Source organism: Bison bison, unplaced genomic scaffold (assembly GCF_000754665.1).
Source record: "Bison bison bison isolate TAMUID 2011002044 unplaced genomic scaffold, Bison_UMD1.0 scf7180017864291, whole genome shotgun sequence".
NCBI classification, from domain to species: Eukaryota; Metazoa; Chordata; class Mammalia; order Artiodactyla; family Bovidae; genus Bison; species Bison bison.
The window spans coordinates 1,291,210-1,310,111 of NW_011494863.1; the positions used below are offsets into that span (position 1 = coordinate 1,291,210).

At 45.8% G+C, this 18,902-nt stretch overlaps 1 protein-coding gene across 1 annotated transcript in view; it reads left to right on the forward strand.

Annotated features, from left to right (window-relative positions):
* CYSTM1 (cysteine-rich transmembrane module containing 1) overlaps positions 1-18,902 on the forward strand; it is a 70,965-nt gene that overhangs the window by 22,868 nt on the left and 29,195 nt on the right. The window contains exon 2 of the mRNA XM_010850349.1: positions 2,712-2,935. Coding sequence (XP_010848651.1) covers positions 2,731-2,935 — 205 coding nt within the window. The 5' untranslated portion in view covers positions 2,712-2,730. The remainder of the gene's footprint in view (positions 1-2,711; positions 2,936-18,902) is intronic.

The window sequence follows — 18,902 nt, forward strand, 5'->3', positions numbered from 1 at the left end:
GTCTGACACTGTTTCCACTGTTTCCCCGTCTATTTGCCATGAAGTGATGGGACCAGATGCCATGATCTTCGTTTTCTGAATGTTGAGCTTTAAGCCAACTTTTTCACTCTCTTCTTTTACTTTCATCAAAAGGCTTTTTAGTTCCTCTTCACTTTCTGTCATAAGGGTGGTGTCATCTGCATATCTGAGGTTATTGATATTTCTCCCAGCAATCGATTCCAGCTTGTGCTTCTTCCAGCCCAGCGTTTCTCATGATGTATTCTGCATACAAGTTAAATAAGCAGGGTGATAATATACAACCTTGACGTACCTTTTCCTATTTGGAACCAGTCTGTTGTTCCATGTCCAGTTCTAACTGTTGCTTCCTGACTGCATATAGGTTTCTCAAGAGGCTGGTTAGGTGGTCTGGTATTCCCATCTCTTTCAGAATTTTCCACAGTTTATTGTGATCCACACAGTCAAAGGCTTTGGCATAGTCAATAAAGCAGAAATAGATGTTTTTCTGGAACTCTCTTGCTTTTTTGATGATCCAGCAGATGTTGGCAATTTGATCTCTGGTTCCTCTGCCTTTTCTAAAACCAGCTTGAACATCTGGAAGTTCATGGTTCACGTATTGCTGAAGCCTGGCTTGGAGAATTTTGAACATAACATTACTAGCGTGTGAGATGAGTGCAATTGTGTGGTAGTTTGAGCATTCTTTGAGATTGGAATGAAAACTGACCTTTTCCAGTCCTGTGGCCACTGCTGAGTTTTCCAAATTTGCTGGCATATTGAGTGCAGCACTTTAACAGCATCATCTTTCAGGATTATGACCAACCTAGATAGCATATTCAAAAGCAGAGACATTATTTTGCCAACAAAGGTCCGTCTAGTCAAGGCTATGGTTTTTCCAGTAGTCATGTATGGATGTGAGAGTTGGACTGTGAAGAAAGCAAGCACCGAGGAATTGATGCTTTTGAACTGTGGTGTTGGAGAAGACTCTTGAGAGTCCCTTGGACTGCAAGGAGATCCAACCAGTCCATCTAAAGGAGATCAGTCCTGGGTGTTCTTTGGAAGAAATGATGCTAAAACTGAAACTCCAGTACTTTAGCCACCTCATGCAAAGAGTTGACTCATTGGAAAATACCCTAATGCTGGGAGGGATTAGGGGCCGGAGGAAAAGGGGACAACAGAGGATGAGATGGCTGGATGGCATCACCGACTCGATGGACATCAGTTTGAGTGAACTCCTGGAGTTGTTGATGGACAGGGAGGCCTGGCGTGCTGCAATTCATGAGGTCACAAAGAGTCAGACACGACTGAGCGACTGAACTGATAAAGTCATCTGGAATTCCATTTCTTTCCTTCTTCCTGCTGTACCTTTCTAAAGTACCTACTTCATCTTAAGGCCAGTGACCCCCTCAGGGCTGAAGATTGGCTGTCAGCAATTTGTAGCCCACGTCCTTGGTGGACTATGTGTTTGCCTATGTTAAGGCAAAAGGACGTTTGGGAGCGTGTTTGAAGAGCCCTAAGATTTTAACTGATCAAACCACTTTAGAAATAATCCGAGTGGCCAAGGGTTGCCATTTGTGATTGGCTTAGTCCTAAATTCCTTGAATCAGTCTTGATGGAAAAGAGGAAAGGGTCACCTGGATTGGCTAGGTTAGACTGGGTTTACCCTGGAGCTGGTAAGGAATGAGCTTCCTATGAAGCACATGAACTGCAGGAGGAAAGAATGGATCCGTAACTGGAAATCTGACTTCTTATGAAGGGGGATATGGTTGTTGTGTGGGCAGCCAGCAAAGTCCACTATTTTAATCCATATTTTTTAGGGAGGCTTACTTTATTTATAAGTAAGAAAAGTAATTTATTACTTTATAAGAAGTTGTTCTCTTCTTTTTATAGAGACATTTATGAATTTGTTGATTGCATGTTATAAAGAATTAATGGTGAAATTATTAAATTTTGAGCAAGAGACTCTTTCCTTTATTAACTTAGGTAAAACGTTACATATCAGCACAGGAGAGGGGTAACAGTACCAGGCAGCAAGAGGGCAGTATCCGATTCATCCAGCGTGTGTGGACTTTGCATTCTGCAGTAATGCTTTTACTCAGGAAGTCCTTGATCAGGCACTTCGGGGGCTACAGAGATGATAGAAAGGAGATGCTGACCCCTTCCAGACTTCAGGCCTAATCAAGAAAATGGATAAAAGGCTCTGGGTGCTGGGAGGAAGTGGCCTCCCTCACAGAAGAAAGCACCCAGAACAGGAACTACAAGACAGTGGGGGTTCCTGGTGAGCCCTCCAGAGTCCTGGGAGCCTGGATGGTCAGAGAAGATGCTTGGCATCCTCTGTAAATAGCTCTACCCTTTGCGCGGTGCCACCGAGCACACTGCTCAGCTGCTCAGAGCTGGGTCTGGGGCGAGTGACCAGGCCACCCAGCGCCCAGGGCGGAGCAGCCCTTACCCTGTCCCTGGTCACTCACTGCTGGCGTGGCCACCTGGCCTGATTCCTGGTGTCACGGCCTGTCGTCTAATGAGGCAGGCAGACAGAAAGCAATCAGATACTTAAGATATATGCCAGTAGTGAGAAGAAAACAAAATGGGCAGAGCTCAAAGTGTGCAAGAGGTTTAGGAAATCTCTAAGGCAATTTGTAAAGTGTCTCGTGATTACAGTTTTTTCCTAATGATTTCGTCAGGTTAAAAACAAATAACTTTCACCATTTGTCTCCTAGGTGTACTCTGCAGTCCCTGATGAACCAAGGGAACCCTCCGCCGTATCCGGGCCCCGGTCCGACGGCCCCGTATCCCCCTTATCCATCGCAACCGATGGGGCCTGGGTTCTACCCTCCAGGACCTCCAGGGGGACCCTACCCACCTCCTCAGGGTGGGTACCCCTACCAAGGATACCCACAGTACGGCTGGCAGGGCGGACCTCAGGAGCCTCCTAAAACCACAGGTACTGTGATGGGAATGGGGTGGGTGTACAGTCGGCCCTCAGTGTCTGTGGGTTCCGTACCCACGAGTTCACCAACCACCAGATTGAAAATGTCTGGGGAAAGAAATGCTGGAAATTTCCAAAAAGCAGAACTTGAGTTTGCTGCACTCTAGAAACTACTTCCATAACATTCCTGTTGTATTTACAACTATTTAAACAACGTTTACATTGTGTTGGGTGTTATAAATAATTTATAAGTGATTTAAAGCATACAGAAGGACATGTGTAGGTTATATGCAAATACCTTTCATATAAATATTTCTATATAAGGCACTCGAGGCACCACAGGTGTTGGTGTCATGTGGGTCCTAGAACAAGTAAGTCCCCACAGACACTGAGGGACGACTGTGTGTACCTGGGTGCAATGTGTGCAGTCCCACGTCACCAAGGGAGATGTTTGCTTTGCATGTTTTCTTTAGCAGAGGAGAAACTCTGGCCTTTGTGTGCTGTGGTTGACATTCCCAAAGCTTGCTGACTGCATAGATTGGCTTCTAACTCAGGAGCGTTGACTCAGTTCTGCTTCCTTCTTCACATCTCTTGACCCCTTCCTTCCTTCACATCACTTCCTGGCCGGCATGTTTTCTGAGGACACCTCCTCAAGCAGCGAATGGGGGCAAATTAGCAGTTGGATTCTTGCTCTGGCAGCCAGTTTTGTTTTCCAAGTTTAGCCTGTTGGGATTATTTTATCTCTCAGCTTGTTGACCCTCAAGTCATCCTCTTGCCCCTGCTGTTGAGGTTGGTTTTCTTTGCTGATGTGTTTTCATAATTCTGTGTAACCTGCTGGCTGAGTTGTCAGCAGGCTTGTGGTCCTTCTTGTGTGCGAGAACAGTGCTTCTCAAAGTTTACTCCAGAGACAAGGGCCAGTCCGTGAGCAGCTATCAGGCTGCCATGAGGTAAATACAGGAAGTGCAAACATTTTTAGAGTAAACATCTAAAAACTTTGAAAATAGTTTGACATTGCTATGACATTCAAGCCTGTAATCCTGCATTTTACAAAAAGTAGCAGTCTGTGAAGGGTTAGGAAGGAAACACCTTGAGAAGCACTGTGTATGTCCGGGTGACTGCTGTGACTGTTCTATAACCTTGTGGTTTGCAGAATAGTTGCTCTCTTAGAGCTTCCAGCTTTTGAATATAGCTCATTCTTACCGAGTGCTTATTATGTGCTGGGTGCTTTCCTAAGAGCTTTATATACATTCACATTTAATCCTTGCAACAGTCTTACAAGGTTATTCCCATTTTCCAGGGAAGTGATTGAGGCACAGAGTGGAGTAATGACTTGCACAAGGCCCCCCAGCTAGAAATGGCAGAGCCCAGATCTGAATCCTGACAGGTTAACTGTGGACTCTGTACCTGTATGTTGTTGCTGTTGTCCCTCTCCTCTCTTTTCTGAACTGCCACATTCATCTGAATTTTAGAACCTTAAGCTGCCTCAGAGATTTTCTGAGGTTAATTTATAGTTTAACCCCTAAGGTTTAATAGTTTAACCCCTAAGGTTCAATTTTATAGTTTAACTCCTCACTAATCGAAAGTAGTAACAGAATTGAAGGTTCTTTCTATTTCAGAATTTGAGGGTTCTTTAGAATGGGTGGATACCAAGGAAGAAAAATAGATTTAAGAGGAGTTGTGGGCTCAGTATGGGAAAGATTACACTTTTATGGTATTAAGTCAGAGGCTATATTAAGGTTGAATAGATTTGAACACCTTTAAAAGATTTAGTTTATTTTGAAGAAAAACTTTTATAATCCAAGGCTCTGTTTCTGCTTTAAAGTGTTACAACATGTGCTTGGAGGAGTTCAGGAAGTACAACCAGTATAATCAGAATAGTTGGCATCCAGGTTTGTGACATCAGAGGGGGATTTCCTGAAAATAAAGCTCAGTTTTTAGGTTTCTGTTTCAAAATAAGGTAACCCTGTGATGAATGAAAGAAGGCAGTCTGAAAAGACCACACAATGTATGATTCTGTTTATGTGCAGTTCAAGACTAAGCCAAACTAACCTGTGGTTCTGGAGATCAAAATAGTGGAGTGGGGGGCTAGGGTGGGGTTTGTTATTGACTGGGAAGGGCACAGGGAACCTTCTGGGTATTAGGAGTATGCTTTTATCTTAATCTGGGTATAAACATTTTACAAGCCTCAAACTTTATATCTGTGCACTTTAGTATATATGTCAATAAAAAAAAAGTCAGCCCAGCATTTGTATTAAACAATAGACTCAGTCCAGCGCCTCCCTAGGTTGTGTCTTTCACCCAGAGCCCTTCTGGCCTAAATAATACAGGCAGTACAGGCCTTGCAAACATTTCCGGGCCTGTATTGTTTGTACTGATTATAAGTAGCATTCAGTGGATTGGAATGTTCCAGAGCTTGTCTAGAATAAGTGCTTCCTGGGCTCGGTGGACCTTGTCCCCTCATGCAGAAAATATTCATGGGTTTGGCCCTCTTTCTTAACTTTGGTGTCATTTAAGTGTTAATATTATGTCAGCATTTTTGAGGAAAAAATAGGATCTTAATTGTTCTTAGGATTAAAAGGTTCTTTTAGTTCAGTGTTATCAGTTTGTCATGATTTCATAAATGCAGTTGAAAGCTGTTGAACATCCTTCTCTACAGGATTTCTCACTGACATCAGCCTGAGTATTGTTAATTGCCTACACCCATTCTGCACCAGACTTGGCAGGCGATGCCAGATGGTGAAGTCCTTCTCTCAGCCTGGGTTCTGGGGGATCCAGATTCTGTGAATGGGACCCCCTGACCCCCCTCACTAAGAGATGCACCTTTAGGGAACCCGTTTTATTTATTTCTCTCTGTTGCTTCTGGGATTCTCAGTCAGAATCATTCTTGGGGCCTGTATTCTAAGCACGAGAATTTGAGCGCTCTGCAGAAATTTAAAGGGTTTTTTTCCCTCTAGCAGGATGATTTTAGATGTATCTACTGCTGCCTATGCCATCTCTCGGCTGGAGTTCTAGTGTGTAGTCCATTCTGTTAACAGCCACCTAGGTGGAAATTATTCTAAGGTCTTAGTGAAAGTGAAAGTCGCTCAGTCGTGTCTCTTTGCGATCCCATGGACTATATAGTCCATGGGATTCTCCAGGCCAGAATATTGGGGTGGGTAGCCTTTCCCTTCTCCAGGGGATCTTCCCAACCCAGGGATTGAACCCAGATCTCCCGCATTGCAGGCAGATTCTTTACCAGCTGAGCTGGAGGGGGTCTTAGCTATTCTTAATTGATGTTTAGTAATTAGTAAGGATTTAATAAAGATGTGTTGAATGTACAAGAAGGTGGGTAGATGGCTGATCTAAGCAGACCCTTCTTTGGTACTCTGTTTATAGTTCAGATTTCATTTTCTCAGATATAATATTTTTTTAAGCCTTTGTTTTCCTCAGCAAACCAGCTTTTTGGGAACCATGTGATTGGAAGGAGCAGGTGTTTGTGAGAATGAGGCTTCCCTGGGGAGCACACCCTCAATATGTCAAGGATCTCTGGGGATGATTTTCAATAATAATAGTTAATATCTCTTGCATTGGCATTAGCTTCACATGATTGTCACAGTGACCCTCTGGCATTAGTCCCATGTTATGGTGGAATATGAGGCTCAGTTACTATTGTATAACATATCACTCTGACACTAAGTGGCTTAAAACAACAGTGACTTATTATTTCTCATGGTCCAGTGTGTTGGCTTTAGGGGATCTCTCCTGGGGTCACTTGCATGACTTAATTCAGCTGTCAGCCTGGCTGGAGCTGAAATGTCCAAGACGACCTCACTCACATGACTAAGACCTCGTTTACCTCCATGAGGCCTCTCTCTGCACATCTCCCTGTCCTTCAAGAGTCTGAAAGTAGCAGCTGCCAGGCTTTTAATAGTGAGGCCTGTATCCTGTTGCGCAAAGGCTGGCCAGGTTCAGCAGGAGGGGAAATAGATGCTGTCTCTCCCACTTCTGCTTTTTTGGTAACAGTTTGGTTTAGATACAATTCGCATAGCATATAGCTATCCTACTTCAAGTGTACAGTCCAGTGGGTTTTGGTGTAGTCACAGAGTTGTGTGACCATCACCACTAATTCCAGAACATTTTCATCACCCTGAAAAGAGACCCTTTGGCAGTTACTCCCCATAGCCTTAAATCTCCTCCTCTGTTAATTTATTTTCTGTCTCTGTAGATTTGTCTGTGCTGAACTTTGAATCATGTAATATGTAGTCTTTTATGACTGGCTTCTTTTACTGAGTGTAATGTTTTCAAGGTTCATCCACGTTGTAGCAAATATCAGTGCTCCATTCCTTTGCCAGATAATATTGTATGGATATACCATATTTTATTCATCCTTTCATTAGTTGATGGATATTTGCTTTTGAAATCTTATGAATAATAAATAATTGGCTGTTACAAACATTGGTGTAAAACAGACTTCATCTCACTAGGAGGAACAGGGGCTTCCTAGGTGGCTCAGTGTGATAAGGAATCTGCAGTGTGGGAGATGCAGGAGACAGGGGTTCAATCCCTGGGTCAGGAAGATCCCCTGGAGGAGGAAATGGCAACCCACTCCAGTATTCTTGCCTGGAGAATCCCATGGACAGAGGAACCTGGCGGGCTACTGTCCATAGGATTGCAGATTTTAATGCGACTGAGCAGGCACACACTAGGAGAAACAGCATGGGAATCCAGGGTGAGCGGAGCTGTGGCTGTCTTGGCAATTGGTCCACCACGCTCCGGTCTTGGCTTTTAACGGTTCACATCCCTCCCATGTGAAAAATATACCCACCCCCTTATTAGACTATCAGATGTCTCATCCATTAACTACCCTGGCTTGGAGTTAAGGCTGTCACCACTGAGGATGGCCTGTAACCGCCATGTTGCTCCCTTCAGTCCCTGCTCCTCATTCTCATTCTGCCCAACCCTACAGAGAGATCAAACAGAATATCAGTATCTCCATGAAACTTTCCCTCCTGAATCCCACACCTTCCGTAGACTTACCACTCCTAGGTGCTTCAGCTGCACTCCATACAGACTTCTTTCAAAGCACTTCCTCTCAGCAAATTCAGTTAGGTTTCATGTTCCGTAAAGAACCTCTTAAATGACTGACTGCAGTCAACCTTGCCCTTACTGTTTTAGTTTAGACTTCACCATTTGTGTTAGTCAAGACTCATAAGACTGCAAGTAATAGAATCTCAGCCTTAAATATTAACGAACAACAGAGGATCTTCAGAGACCTGAGTAAAGGCCCCAAATGATAAGACAGGAAAAAGGGTCACTGAGGGAACAGAGGCAACACAGGGAGCAAAAACCTTGCTAGAAAAAGAAAGGGAGGAGAGGAATCTTATAGTATTCTTAGATATGCAAGGAGATTTCTTATTGAAATAAGAGTAGGGATGCTCTATAAAAAGCAACTCAGGAAACAAAAGCACTTGGGCAAGGAGCTATATCAGCCCAAGGATTGGGTTCAAAGACCCATTTGGAAAGCCAGGTCTTACCAAACCAGAATTTAAGGCTTTTTCCCTCAGGTGGAAGTTTGACGTATGTTTTGGGTGTCTGTTACTATGTAGTCAGTCACTTTAGTCGCTCAGTCTCGTCCGACTCTTTGCGACCCCACGGACTGCAGCACACCAGGCTTCCCTGTCCATTACCAACTCCTGGAGCGTACTCAAACTCATGTCCATTGAGTCAGTGATGCCATCCAACCGTCTCATCCTCTGTCGTCCCCTTATCCTCCTGCCTTCAATCTTTCCCAGCATCAGGGTCTTTTCCAGTGAGTCAGCTCTTCGCACCAGGTGGCCAAAGTATTGGAGTTTCAGCTTCAGCATCAGTCCTTCCAATGGATATTCAGGACTGATTTCCTTTAAGATGGACTGGTTGGATCTCCCTGCAGTAATACACATTCAGTTCAGTTCAGTTCAGTCGCTCAGTCGTGTGCGACTCTTTACGACCCCATGAATCGCAGCACGCCAGGCCTCCCTGTCCATCTCCCAGAGTTCACTCAAACTCACATCCATCGAGTCGGTGATGCCATCCAGCCATCTCATCCTCTGTTGTCCCCTTTTCCTCCTGCCCCCAATCCCTCCCAGCATCAGGGTATTTTCCAATGAGTCAACTTCGCATGAGGTGGCATGAAGAGTCAGTTCTTCAGCATGAGCTGAAACTGGAGTTTCAGCTTTAGTATCATTCCTTCCGAAGAACACCCAGGGCTGATCTCCTTTAGAATGGACTGGTTGGATCTCCTTGCAGTCCAAGGGACTCTCAAGAGTCTTCTCCAACACCACAGTTCAAAAGCATCAATTCTTCGGCACTCAGCTTTCTTCACAGTCGAACTCTCACATCCATACATGACCACTGGAAAAACCATAGCCTTGACTAAACAGATCTTTATGTAGTAAATTACCCTAAATCTTGCCATTAAAGATTCTATAATTTGGCAGAACTTGGCCAGAAAGATGTGTCTCTGCTCACTGGAGCTGGAGCATAGAGGATGACCTAGAGGGGGCTGGGCTGAGTCTGTGTGCTTTCTACCCTTGAATGGGATTTACACACTTTCCTTCTTGGCTTTCATATTTATAGCTGTCTAAAGGGATATTCTTGGTTTGGCTTACACCTGTATCACAGAGGAAGAAGCTATTTGGTTTGGCAGATTCTTTGGAAGGGAGAGGGGGATAGGAGCATGACTGTGGCTGTCTCACTGCTGGGAGGGGTCAGGTGATGCACAGGCTGAGAAGTTACTCTCTCCATCTGTATGCAGTCCAGGCTTGGGCTTTTCCACTGCTACTGGCTTGATCTGACCCTTTTGTTTCCCATGAAAGTTTAAGTTTTGTAGCATTCTGTCAGTTGTTTCAGTTTCAGTGAAATCTTATACTTCTGCTTCATTATAACAAGAAATTGTTCTTTCAAATGCAAAAATGAAACAAACAAAAAACCCCAAATGCATCTGGTGTCCTTTCCACCTCCAGCTGCCTCCACATGGCCTCTCAGTGAGGCTGACTGGGGCCGCACAGTGTGACAGCCTCAAGAGGTCTGGGCTCCTTTGGCATCAGAGTGCAAAAGTAGCAACTCCCAGGCCTCCCTTAAAAAAAAAAGAAAAGAAACAAAAAACTTTTCATTTAACTTCTAATTTTGAAAAAATTCCAGACTTTATAAAAGCTTTGCAGAAATAGTACAAGCAGTTCTGTGTACCTTTCACCCAGATTTCCCCAAACTTTATATAACTTTAGAGTAATGATCAGCCTGGCTTTTTCACTGCCCGGACTCACAAGTCTCAGCATGTCACTTCCATCACACTCTCTCAGTCAGAGAAGGCACAGGCCTATGCAGCAAAACTTCAGTGTGTGTGTGTGTGTGGTGGTGGGAGGAGTGGGTAGACTTTACTCTTGATGGGTGGGTGGCAAAGCCACATACAAAATGAGTGGGAAGATCTTAGGAAACTGCACCCCCAAGTCCTGGTGCTGGGTGAGCTCATGTTCAGTGAAGCATTCTAAATAATAAAAGTCTTTCTAGGTTCTTGGGCATATGCGATAGTAACAAAACTATTTAAGGTGGCAGTTAAACACAGCAGCATCTCCAGTCTTATGTCAGAAAATAGGCCATCTGTCTTTTTAAGGAAAACTCTGTGAATTGGTTAGAAAGTCAGGAAGTCAGAGGTTTTTAAATTCTGTCACCAAAATTGAAATGGCTCCCACTCGGATACCTCAAATCATCGAAAGTGTTGGGTTGCCCAGCTGATCACTCTCCCAAGCTCATGGGAGACGTCACTCACCAATTCCAGCTCTATCTGCTCAGCCCAAATGTGGCTTCAGAAGTCTCCTTACCAAAGGGTCCTAGGCAGCAGCTATGAACAAGGCTTAACTTGTTTGTTAGGTAGGATGCGGCCATTTACCATTCCTTGTGCCCTCTTTCTTCAGTTCAGAAGAACTGTCTATCACCAACTCCCGGAGTTTACCCAAACTCATGTACATTGAGTCGGTGATGCCATCCAACCATCTCATCCTCTGTCATCCCCTTCTTCTCCTGCCCTCAATCTTTCCCAGCATCAGGGTCTTTTCAAATGAGTCAGCTCTTCGCATCAGGTGGCCAAAGTATTGGAGTTTCAGCTTCAACATCAGTCCCTCCAATAAACACCCAGGACTGATCTCCTTTAGGAGGGACTGGTTGGATCTCTTTGCAGTCCAAAGGACTCTCAAGAGTCTTCTCCAACCGTTCAAAGGCATCAGTTATTTGGCGCTCAGCTTTCTTTATAGTCCAACTCTCATACCCATACATGACTACTGGAAAAACTGTAGCCTTGACGAGACAGGCCTTTGTTGGCAAAGTAATGTCTCTGCTTTTTAATACTGTCTAGGTTGGTCATAACTTTCCTTCCAAGGAGTAAGCATCTTTTAATTTCATGGCTGCAGTAACCATCTGCAGTGATTTTGGAGCCTTCCAAAATAAAGTCAGCCACTGTTTCCATTCTTTCCCCATCTGTTTGCCATGCAGTGATGGGACTGGATGCCATGATCTTAGTTTTCTGAATGTTGAGCTTTAAGCCAACTTTCTTATTCTCCTCTTTCACTTTCAAGAGGCTCTTTAGTTCTTCTTCACTTTCTGCCATAAGGGTGGTATCATCTGCATATCTGAGGTTATTGGTATTTCTCCCAGCAATCTTGATTCCAGCTTGTGCTTCTTCCAGCCCAGTGTTTCTCATGATGTACTCTGCATATAAGTTAAAGAAGCAGGAATACAGCCTTGACATACTCCTTTTCCTTTTTGGAACCAGTCTGTTGTTCTATGTCCAGTTCTAACTGTTGCTTCCTGACCTGGATACAGGTTTCTCAAGAGGCAGGTCAGGTGGTCTGGTATTCCCATCTCTTGAAGAATTTTCCAGTTTGTGGTGGTCCACACAGTCAAAGGCTTTGGCATAGTCAGTAAAACAGAAATAGATGTTTTTCTGGAACTCTCTTGCTTTTTCAATGATCCAACAGATGTTGGCAATTTGATCTCTGGTTCCTCTGCCTTTTCCAAAACCAGCTTGAACATCTGGAAATTCACGGTTCATGTATTGCTGAAGCCTGGCTTGGAGAATTTTGAGCATTACTTTACTAGCATGTGAGATGAGTGCAATTGTGCGGTAGCTTGAACATTCTTTGGGGTGGCCTTTGGGATTGGAATGAAAACAGACCTTTTCCAGGCCTGTGGCCACTGCTAAGTTTTCCAACTTTGCTGACGTATTGAGTGCAGCACTTCCACAGCATCTTTTAGGATTTGAAATAGCTCAACTGGAATTCCATCACCTCCACTAGCTTTGTTCGTAGTGAAGCTTCCTAAGGCCCACTTGCCTTCACATTCCAGGATGTCTGGCTCTAGGCCCTCTTTCTTAGAGATACTGAAATACAGAGAGGTTTAGTGACTTGCTGGGATGCTTGTGTTTTGACAAGGACCTAAGTCCTGAATCCAAGCTAAATGCATTTCCTCTTTACTGCATGCTGCTGCAATCCAGCACTGATTCCACAGCAGCCCTCAGACACCCATCCGAGAAAAGTACCTTCTTCTCAGCCTATTTCTTCCCCTGTCTCCCCACCTGTTTCCTCCCTCCCCCTCACCCCCTAGCCACAGAAAGAAACACAGAAAGCTGGTAGTTATAACAGGGATAACCACTTTCCTAGTAGACAGGTGGCAAGTGTAATAAAAGCTAAATTCAAATCCCCTTAGTGCTAGGACCTGGGTAGATGGCTTAACCTCTCTGATTTTTGAGTGTGCCTGCTTCCCCTTGTAAGCTTCAGGAAGGTGATCTTTTTCTCTCAGCCTCTGTTTCCACAGAACCTAGAACAGTGCTGACTCGTGGTATATGCTCAGTAAATGTCTGCTGAATGGATGGAAATAACATCAGTTCGAAAGATGTTTGTGAATTCATGTTCCATTTCTGGTCCCCTTTCCCTTTGAGACTCTTCCCTTGCTATTTAACTGTTGTAGGTCCAGATACTGGGGTTTTATTCATGTTCTTCTGGGTTAGGACTGACATTTGGCAATGTATGGATGTAAAATGAAAAATTCTGCTTCAGCAGAGTCCCTAGGATGTCTCCATGGAGTTCAGAAGGCTGATTGGCCTTTGCACGGGGTTTCTGAGCCTGTAAAATGTGCCTGTTTTTGCTCTTTGTAATTTGAAGATGCAAAGGTGAGTGCTTGCAGGAGGAGAGCCCTACCTGGATCACTGGCCAACCAGCCGGCCTGTCCCCAGTCCGCAGTCGGTGCAGGCTGGCGGCGCAGCCTGCTTTGCCTGCGCACCGCCTTCATGTCTGACGCTGCTCTCTCACTCAGCGCAGGGGTAAACAAGGAAAGAATTGAATGACCCAGAATCTCTGCTAAGAAATTACAGCTGGCTTGTTTGAGCCATTTATGCTTTTTTTTTTTTTTAATCAGAAACTCTGATGAGGCATTTTTCATTGCCCCGGGAAGCCTTTCCAGGGTAAAGCCCAGCACAGTACCTTCTTCACCAGGTGTCGGATGACACAATGTCCCAGCAAGGACTCTGCGTGGAGCCACCAAAAGCCACGCTGGCTCAGGAATCTAGGTGGAGTCTCTCCAGTTCTCTCCAGGAAGCTTCTGCTTCCTTATCTGTCATACTGTGATCGCGGGACTGAGGCAAAACATAAAGTCATATACTGTCCAGTGTACAGGCAGGGAGGACTCAGCACCCTCCCTTGGCCCACACCACTTTTCTGAATTTTTGCTTGTGGGTGGATGGGGCTGCTGAAGACAGGAAGCTGTCAGGGGAAAGGTGGGGATCCCAGTTGCTGAGAGTCATTCCGGATCTCCCCGCCAGAATCCCCACCAGCCTGAGGCAGCCATGGGACCCTCAACTCCAGAGTCACATCATCCGCCTTATAACTGATCTCCCTCCTCCTGCTCTTGCCCCTGCTGTCTGCTTTCTCCCCCAGACCCTCTAGATGCTTCCCTTGTCACTCAGAGTAAAAACCAGTCCTTAGGTGACCAGCCAGGCCCTCCATGGGCAGGCTGCCGCTGTGCACTGCTCCAGTGCTCCTTGGTATTTGTGGTATTTGCTGTTCCCTTCCCCTCTGCCTTTCCCTTTGCTCCGAAATCCACCCGGCCTGTGTTCTCTTGATTCTTGCTCAGCTGTCACCTGGTCAGAGAGGCCTTCCACCCACCTTCCCTCTCCCCACCGCATCAAACGTAACACCCTAGCCTGCACTCTCTCCCCTTTCCCCGCCTCTTTTCCCTTCCCAGCACATTGCTTGCGGGTTCCTTGGCTGCCTTCGTCCTCCTGCTGGAACGTAGGTTGCTTGAAGGCAGGGCCTTTTGTACATCATGTTCTCTACTTGATTCCAAGGGTGTGTTGGCTGGCAGGCTGTCCCCTCCCGGGTCCTCTGCCTGCACAGGTGTCTCTGCAGCACCCTCCTTGTGACGTTACCTTGGGTTTCTCTCCCTTCTCATCTTCTCTGTATAGAATCCTGGGAGTGGCTCTGAGTTTTTGCTGTGGGTCAGACCTGGTGCTGAACACTATATATCCTTCAGCTTTTAATTAGGGGACAGCTCCATGAGGTGGGTCTTATTAAAGAAGAGTTTGCCCAAGGTCAGAGCTAGTAAGTGGCAAGCAGTCATTCTAACACCATGTGTGACCTGAGACAGACCCAGTGACCACAAGGAGGAAGGTCTCTAGAAAGGGAGGAGGAAGAAGAGGATGAGCAAAGAAGGGGTATGAGATGGAGACAGTAAGGTGCCCAGAGCTGGCACAGTAGCTGGTAGTGAGTAGGGTTTCTAGAAAGAGCTACAGAAAGCATCAATCCCAGGGCCTGTCCAGACAAAGGCACAGGAATGGGGCAAAAGGGACAGCTGCCTGTGGTCTGGGCCAGCCTGAACACGCTCACCCCTCAACCAGGAGGGGGTGGGCTGCTTGTGGGGTCCTCCGGGGATCTGTGGCTCTTAACAAGGGCTGTGGCACCAGCTATTTCTCTCAGCACTGCAGACCTCCCCTCTCCCTGATGCAGGGGGGGCCAGGACCGCGGCCCACTGGGCTTTCAGCTTGCTCATCCTTACTTTGGAGAGAAAACTGCTCCTCCTTACTTTTGGTCATGGTCTCTTGTTTTCCATTTAGTTTGAGGCTTTGCTGCTGGCCTGGGTTTCTGTGTGATAGGCCAGAAGTTTTGATTTACCTGAGGATAAAGAGGTTTTGGGGAGAGCTGTTCCTCACCTAACCCTTGAGTGTGCCAGAGTAGAACCTATAAAAGTTAAGGGTTTAAACATTTCTTTTCCCTTCCTATTATTAGAATAAAGACCAACATTTCCAAAGGCCTTGAGAGGTCCTTCATGTTCTAGCCTTGCTAGCAGATTCTGTTTCCACTTCCTCAACCTCCCTAGGCCTCTCCTCCCGTATGGCTTTTGCAAATGGTGTTTCCTCTGTATGGCTTGCAAAACCATACCTCTCTTGACTCAGTGCGAGTAACTCTTATTAATCCTTCCCATCTCACTCTTGCGTCGCATCGGTGACGCTGAGTGGTACCTCACCCTCGCTCCCCAGCGTAGCCTGGGTCAGCTCTCTGCCCTTCATAGTGCGCTGTAGGTTTGTAATTTTACAGCCTTGGTTCTAGTTAGAGAATTAAGGTCCCCACCGCTGTCCAAAAGTGTCCTGATTGCAGAGACCTTGAATAAATTGACTGACCCCTTGATTCCCCGGTGAGTACTTGAGTGATTAAAGATGAAGAGGAGTTTGAACATACACAGGAGAGAGGACAGAGTGAGTTTCTGGAGTAAGCTTTGTTAAGTTGTTAAACTTCAAACTTGAATTTGCAGAAAGGATCATTTACACCACTTTCCCCTCCCTCGTGTAATTCATTTGTTGGTCTGGGCTCTGAGCAGGATATTCAGAGTCACGGGTGTGTGAATTATCAGAACTGAGAGATGCAGCTTTGGGTCATTTTTGCTTCCACTGAGTGGTCTGGTCACTGAATATAGTAACAACTCTCATAGAAAAAAATTTTTTTCCACTCATAGTCCAGATACCCCATTATCTCAAATCGTTTTTGTGTTCTCATTTGCCCAGCAGTTCTTGCTTAGATGCATGTGTCGTCTGCAACTGGCGGCCACTGTCGTGTAGAGTCCACTGTGTGTCCGGTCCCGTCCTCCACCCCACTTACCTGTATAAGCAGATTCCCTGTAGGGCAGGGTGTCTCACCCTTGGCGCCTTGATATTTGGGTTGGATGGTTTTGGCGGGGGGAACACAGAGCTGCCCTGTGCACTGTGTGGTTAGCAGCATCCCTGGCCTCTGCCTACTATGCGCCAGTAGTATCCACTCAGTTATGACAACCAGCAGTGTTGTCCAGACGTTACCAGATGTTCCTGAGGGGCTCAGATCACTTGCCTTTGAGAACCACTTCTATAGAGTCTTTCATATGAAAGCTGTAAGTTGGGCTTTTGAGCCCAGTGGAGGAAAAGCTTTATCAGCAGCTAAAAAATTCATGACTTTTTTTTGGTGGCCAGCCCAGGAAAAAGCCTCCAGGAACCTGGAGCTTTAAAGAATTCACTCATGACTTCTTACTGGATAGACAAGCTTTGTTTCTGAGCCTCTCTGCAGGTGGGCCTGGAGAATCTGGGTGTCTGGAAGCAATTCCTAGATTAAAACTAGCAGGACAAGAAGAGTTTGAGGCCAGTGGTCTAAGTTTTTGAACATTTAATATTAATTATTAATTGTTGAATAATTAATAAAAGCTAAATAAAAGAACGAATAGTTATCAAGTGGTTATGGTGTATCAGGCATTTTTATGAGTCAGCTCTTTTAATCCTTGTAACAACCCTGTGAAATAGGTTTCTTACCATCCCCATCATACAGATCAGAGGTCCCCAAGCCCCGGGCCCCAGACTGCTGCCAGTCTGTGGTCTGTTAGGAACTGGGCCCCAGGGCAGGTGGTGAGCTGCGAGTGAGTGAGTGAAGCTTCATCTGTATTTAAAGCCGCTCCCCACTGTTCACGTTACCCCCTGAGCTCCACCTCCTGCCAGATCAGCGGCATTAGAGTTCAGGCCCTACTGTGAACTGAACCTGCAAGGGATCGGGGTTGGGGACTGCTTATGAGAATATGAGAATCGTCCCAAAACCATCCTCCTCGCCCCATCCATGAAAAATAATTGTCTTCCATGAAACTGGTCCCCAGTGCCTAAAAGCTGGGGACCACTGGTATAGATGAAGGAACTGAAGCAGAGAAAGCATGAACCTTGTTCATGGTCCTACAACTAGGAGGTTGTAGGGCTGAGATTCAGACCCACCAGTCTTAACCCCAAAGCTGTGCTCCTCTGTGACTACTAAGCACCTAGTGAGGTACCCCATGCTGGGCTGGAAGCTCTATGGACATGGCTTTGATTCTTTTTATAGTCCTTCTGGGTAAGTTATCCCAGACCTTACAGTCAGGGAACCTGACTCTTAGGCTGTGATGGCTTGACCATGGTTCCCCGGGGATCTGACCCAAGGCCTGACATGCTTCCATGTATCATTCGGTCTCCCATGAATGAATAAAAGTTTTTTTCTGTTTTTTTTTTTTTTTAATAACTTTGTCTTTCACTTTCCCTTGGAATCTCACCTCTTGCTCCAATAGTTGTTAAATGCCTTGTGTAATTTAGTGCCAAGCACTAAGTAAATGTTGCTGTTTCTAATTAGATCTTGTTCAGGTGTTTTGTGTATATTATCTTATTTAATCCATATAGCAGTCCTGTGCTGGTGGTTTCCTATTTCAGAGATGCGGACACAGGTTCAGAGAATTTGCATGCTTATTTACATTACATTAGAAAATGCCCTTGAAATACTTCAAAATATTAATAATATATATAATAGTTTAAATATAAGATGTATAATATTCATAACAATAACGTACATTGTTAACAGCAATGAAGAGGCAGGCTCACCTCTTCTTTCTGGGACCCTCAGTTGCAACTCTTCACAAAAGCAGATGGGACTAGTCTTTAGTGAGTGGGCTCTTGGCACCAGTTTTGATTCTGAGTCCCCAGGTTTGTGACTTCAGGCTTTAACTCGACAGATCTGCTCCGGTAGGCCTGCGCTTAAATGAAGCCCCATGCCCTGTCCCCCATTCCCTAGTGACAGCCCAAGGTCTGGGACCTGGCATCACATGAAGACAGCCTGGTCACAAGGACACTGGAGGACCACAGGCTCCTAAAGATGGCCTTGGGCTTTTAATTCTTTTTGGATTTAGAGACACAGTCTGTTTTGTTCAAGTGCTTAGTGCAAAACCCTTTTGCTTTTTCAAAAGCCTTGGCCCGCCCAGCACGCAGGGGTAATGGAGTATAAAAGGCGGCTGCTCTTTGTGGGTCCAGTCTGCTCAGCTGGCCAGGGGCATGTGGCGGGGGTTTGAAGTCCTGCCTGCCCCCAAACGACTCTGCTGCACTGCTTCGTCAGCCTCCCCCGCCCTCCAGATGCAGCCAGGGTTTTTGGCTCTAATACTGCTCTCATCCCGGAGAAGGCAATGGCACCCCACTCCAGTACTCTTGCCTGGAAAATCCTATGGACGGAGGAGCCTGGTGGGCTGCAGTCCATGGACTCGCTGAGGGTCGGACATGACTGAGCGGCTTCACTTTCACTTTTCATTTTCATGCATTGGAGAAGGAAATGGCAACCCACTCCAGTGTTCTTGCCTGGAGAATCCCAGGGACGACGGAGCCTGGTGGGCTGCCGTCTATGGGGTCGCACAGAGTCGGACAAACGACTTAGCAGCAACTGCTCTCATCCAGTCTTGAAACTTGACAGACGCCTTTCCTTCACATCTCACATAAGCCTTTTCAGTTAGGTTGGTATAAACAATGAGGAAATTGGTTTGGCGGGTGAGGAGAGGAAGGCTGCTTTTGGTGAAAGGTATCCAGGGAAACTGGGAGGCGCGGGTGGGCTTGGAGCCAGCACCAGGGTGTTGGGACTGCCCTGTGAGTGTGAGGCCACTAGAGTGGTGGGGTCTTTCCCTAGGATGA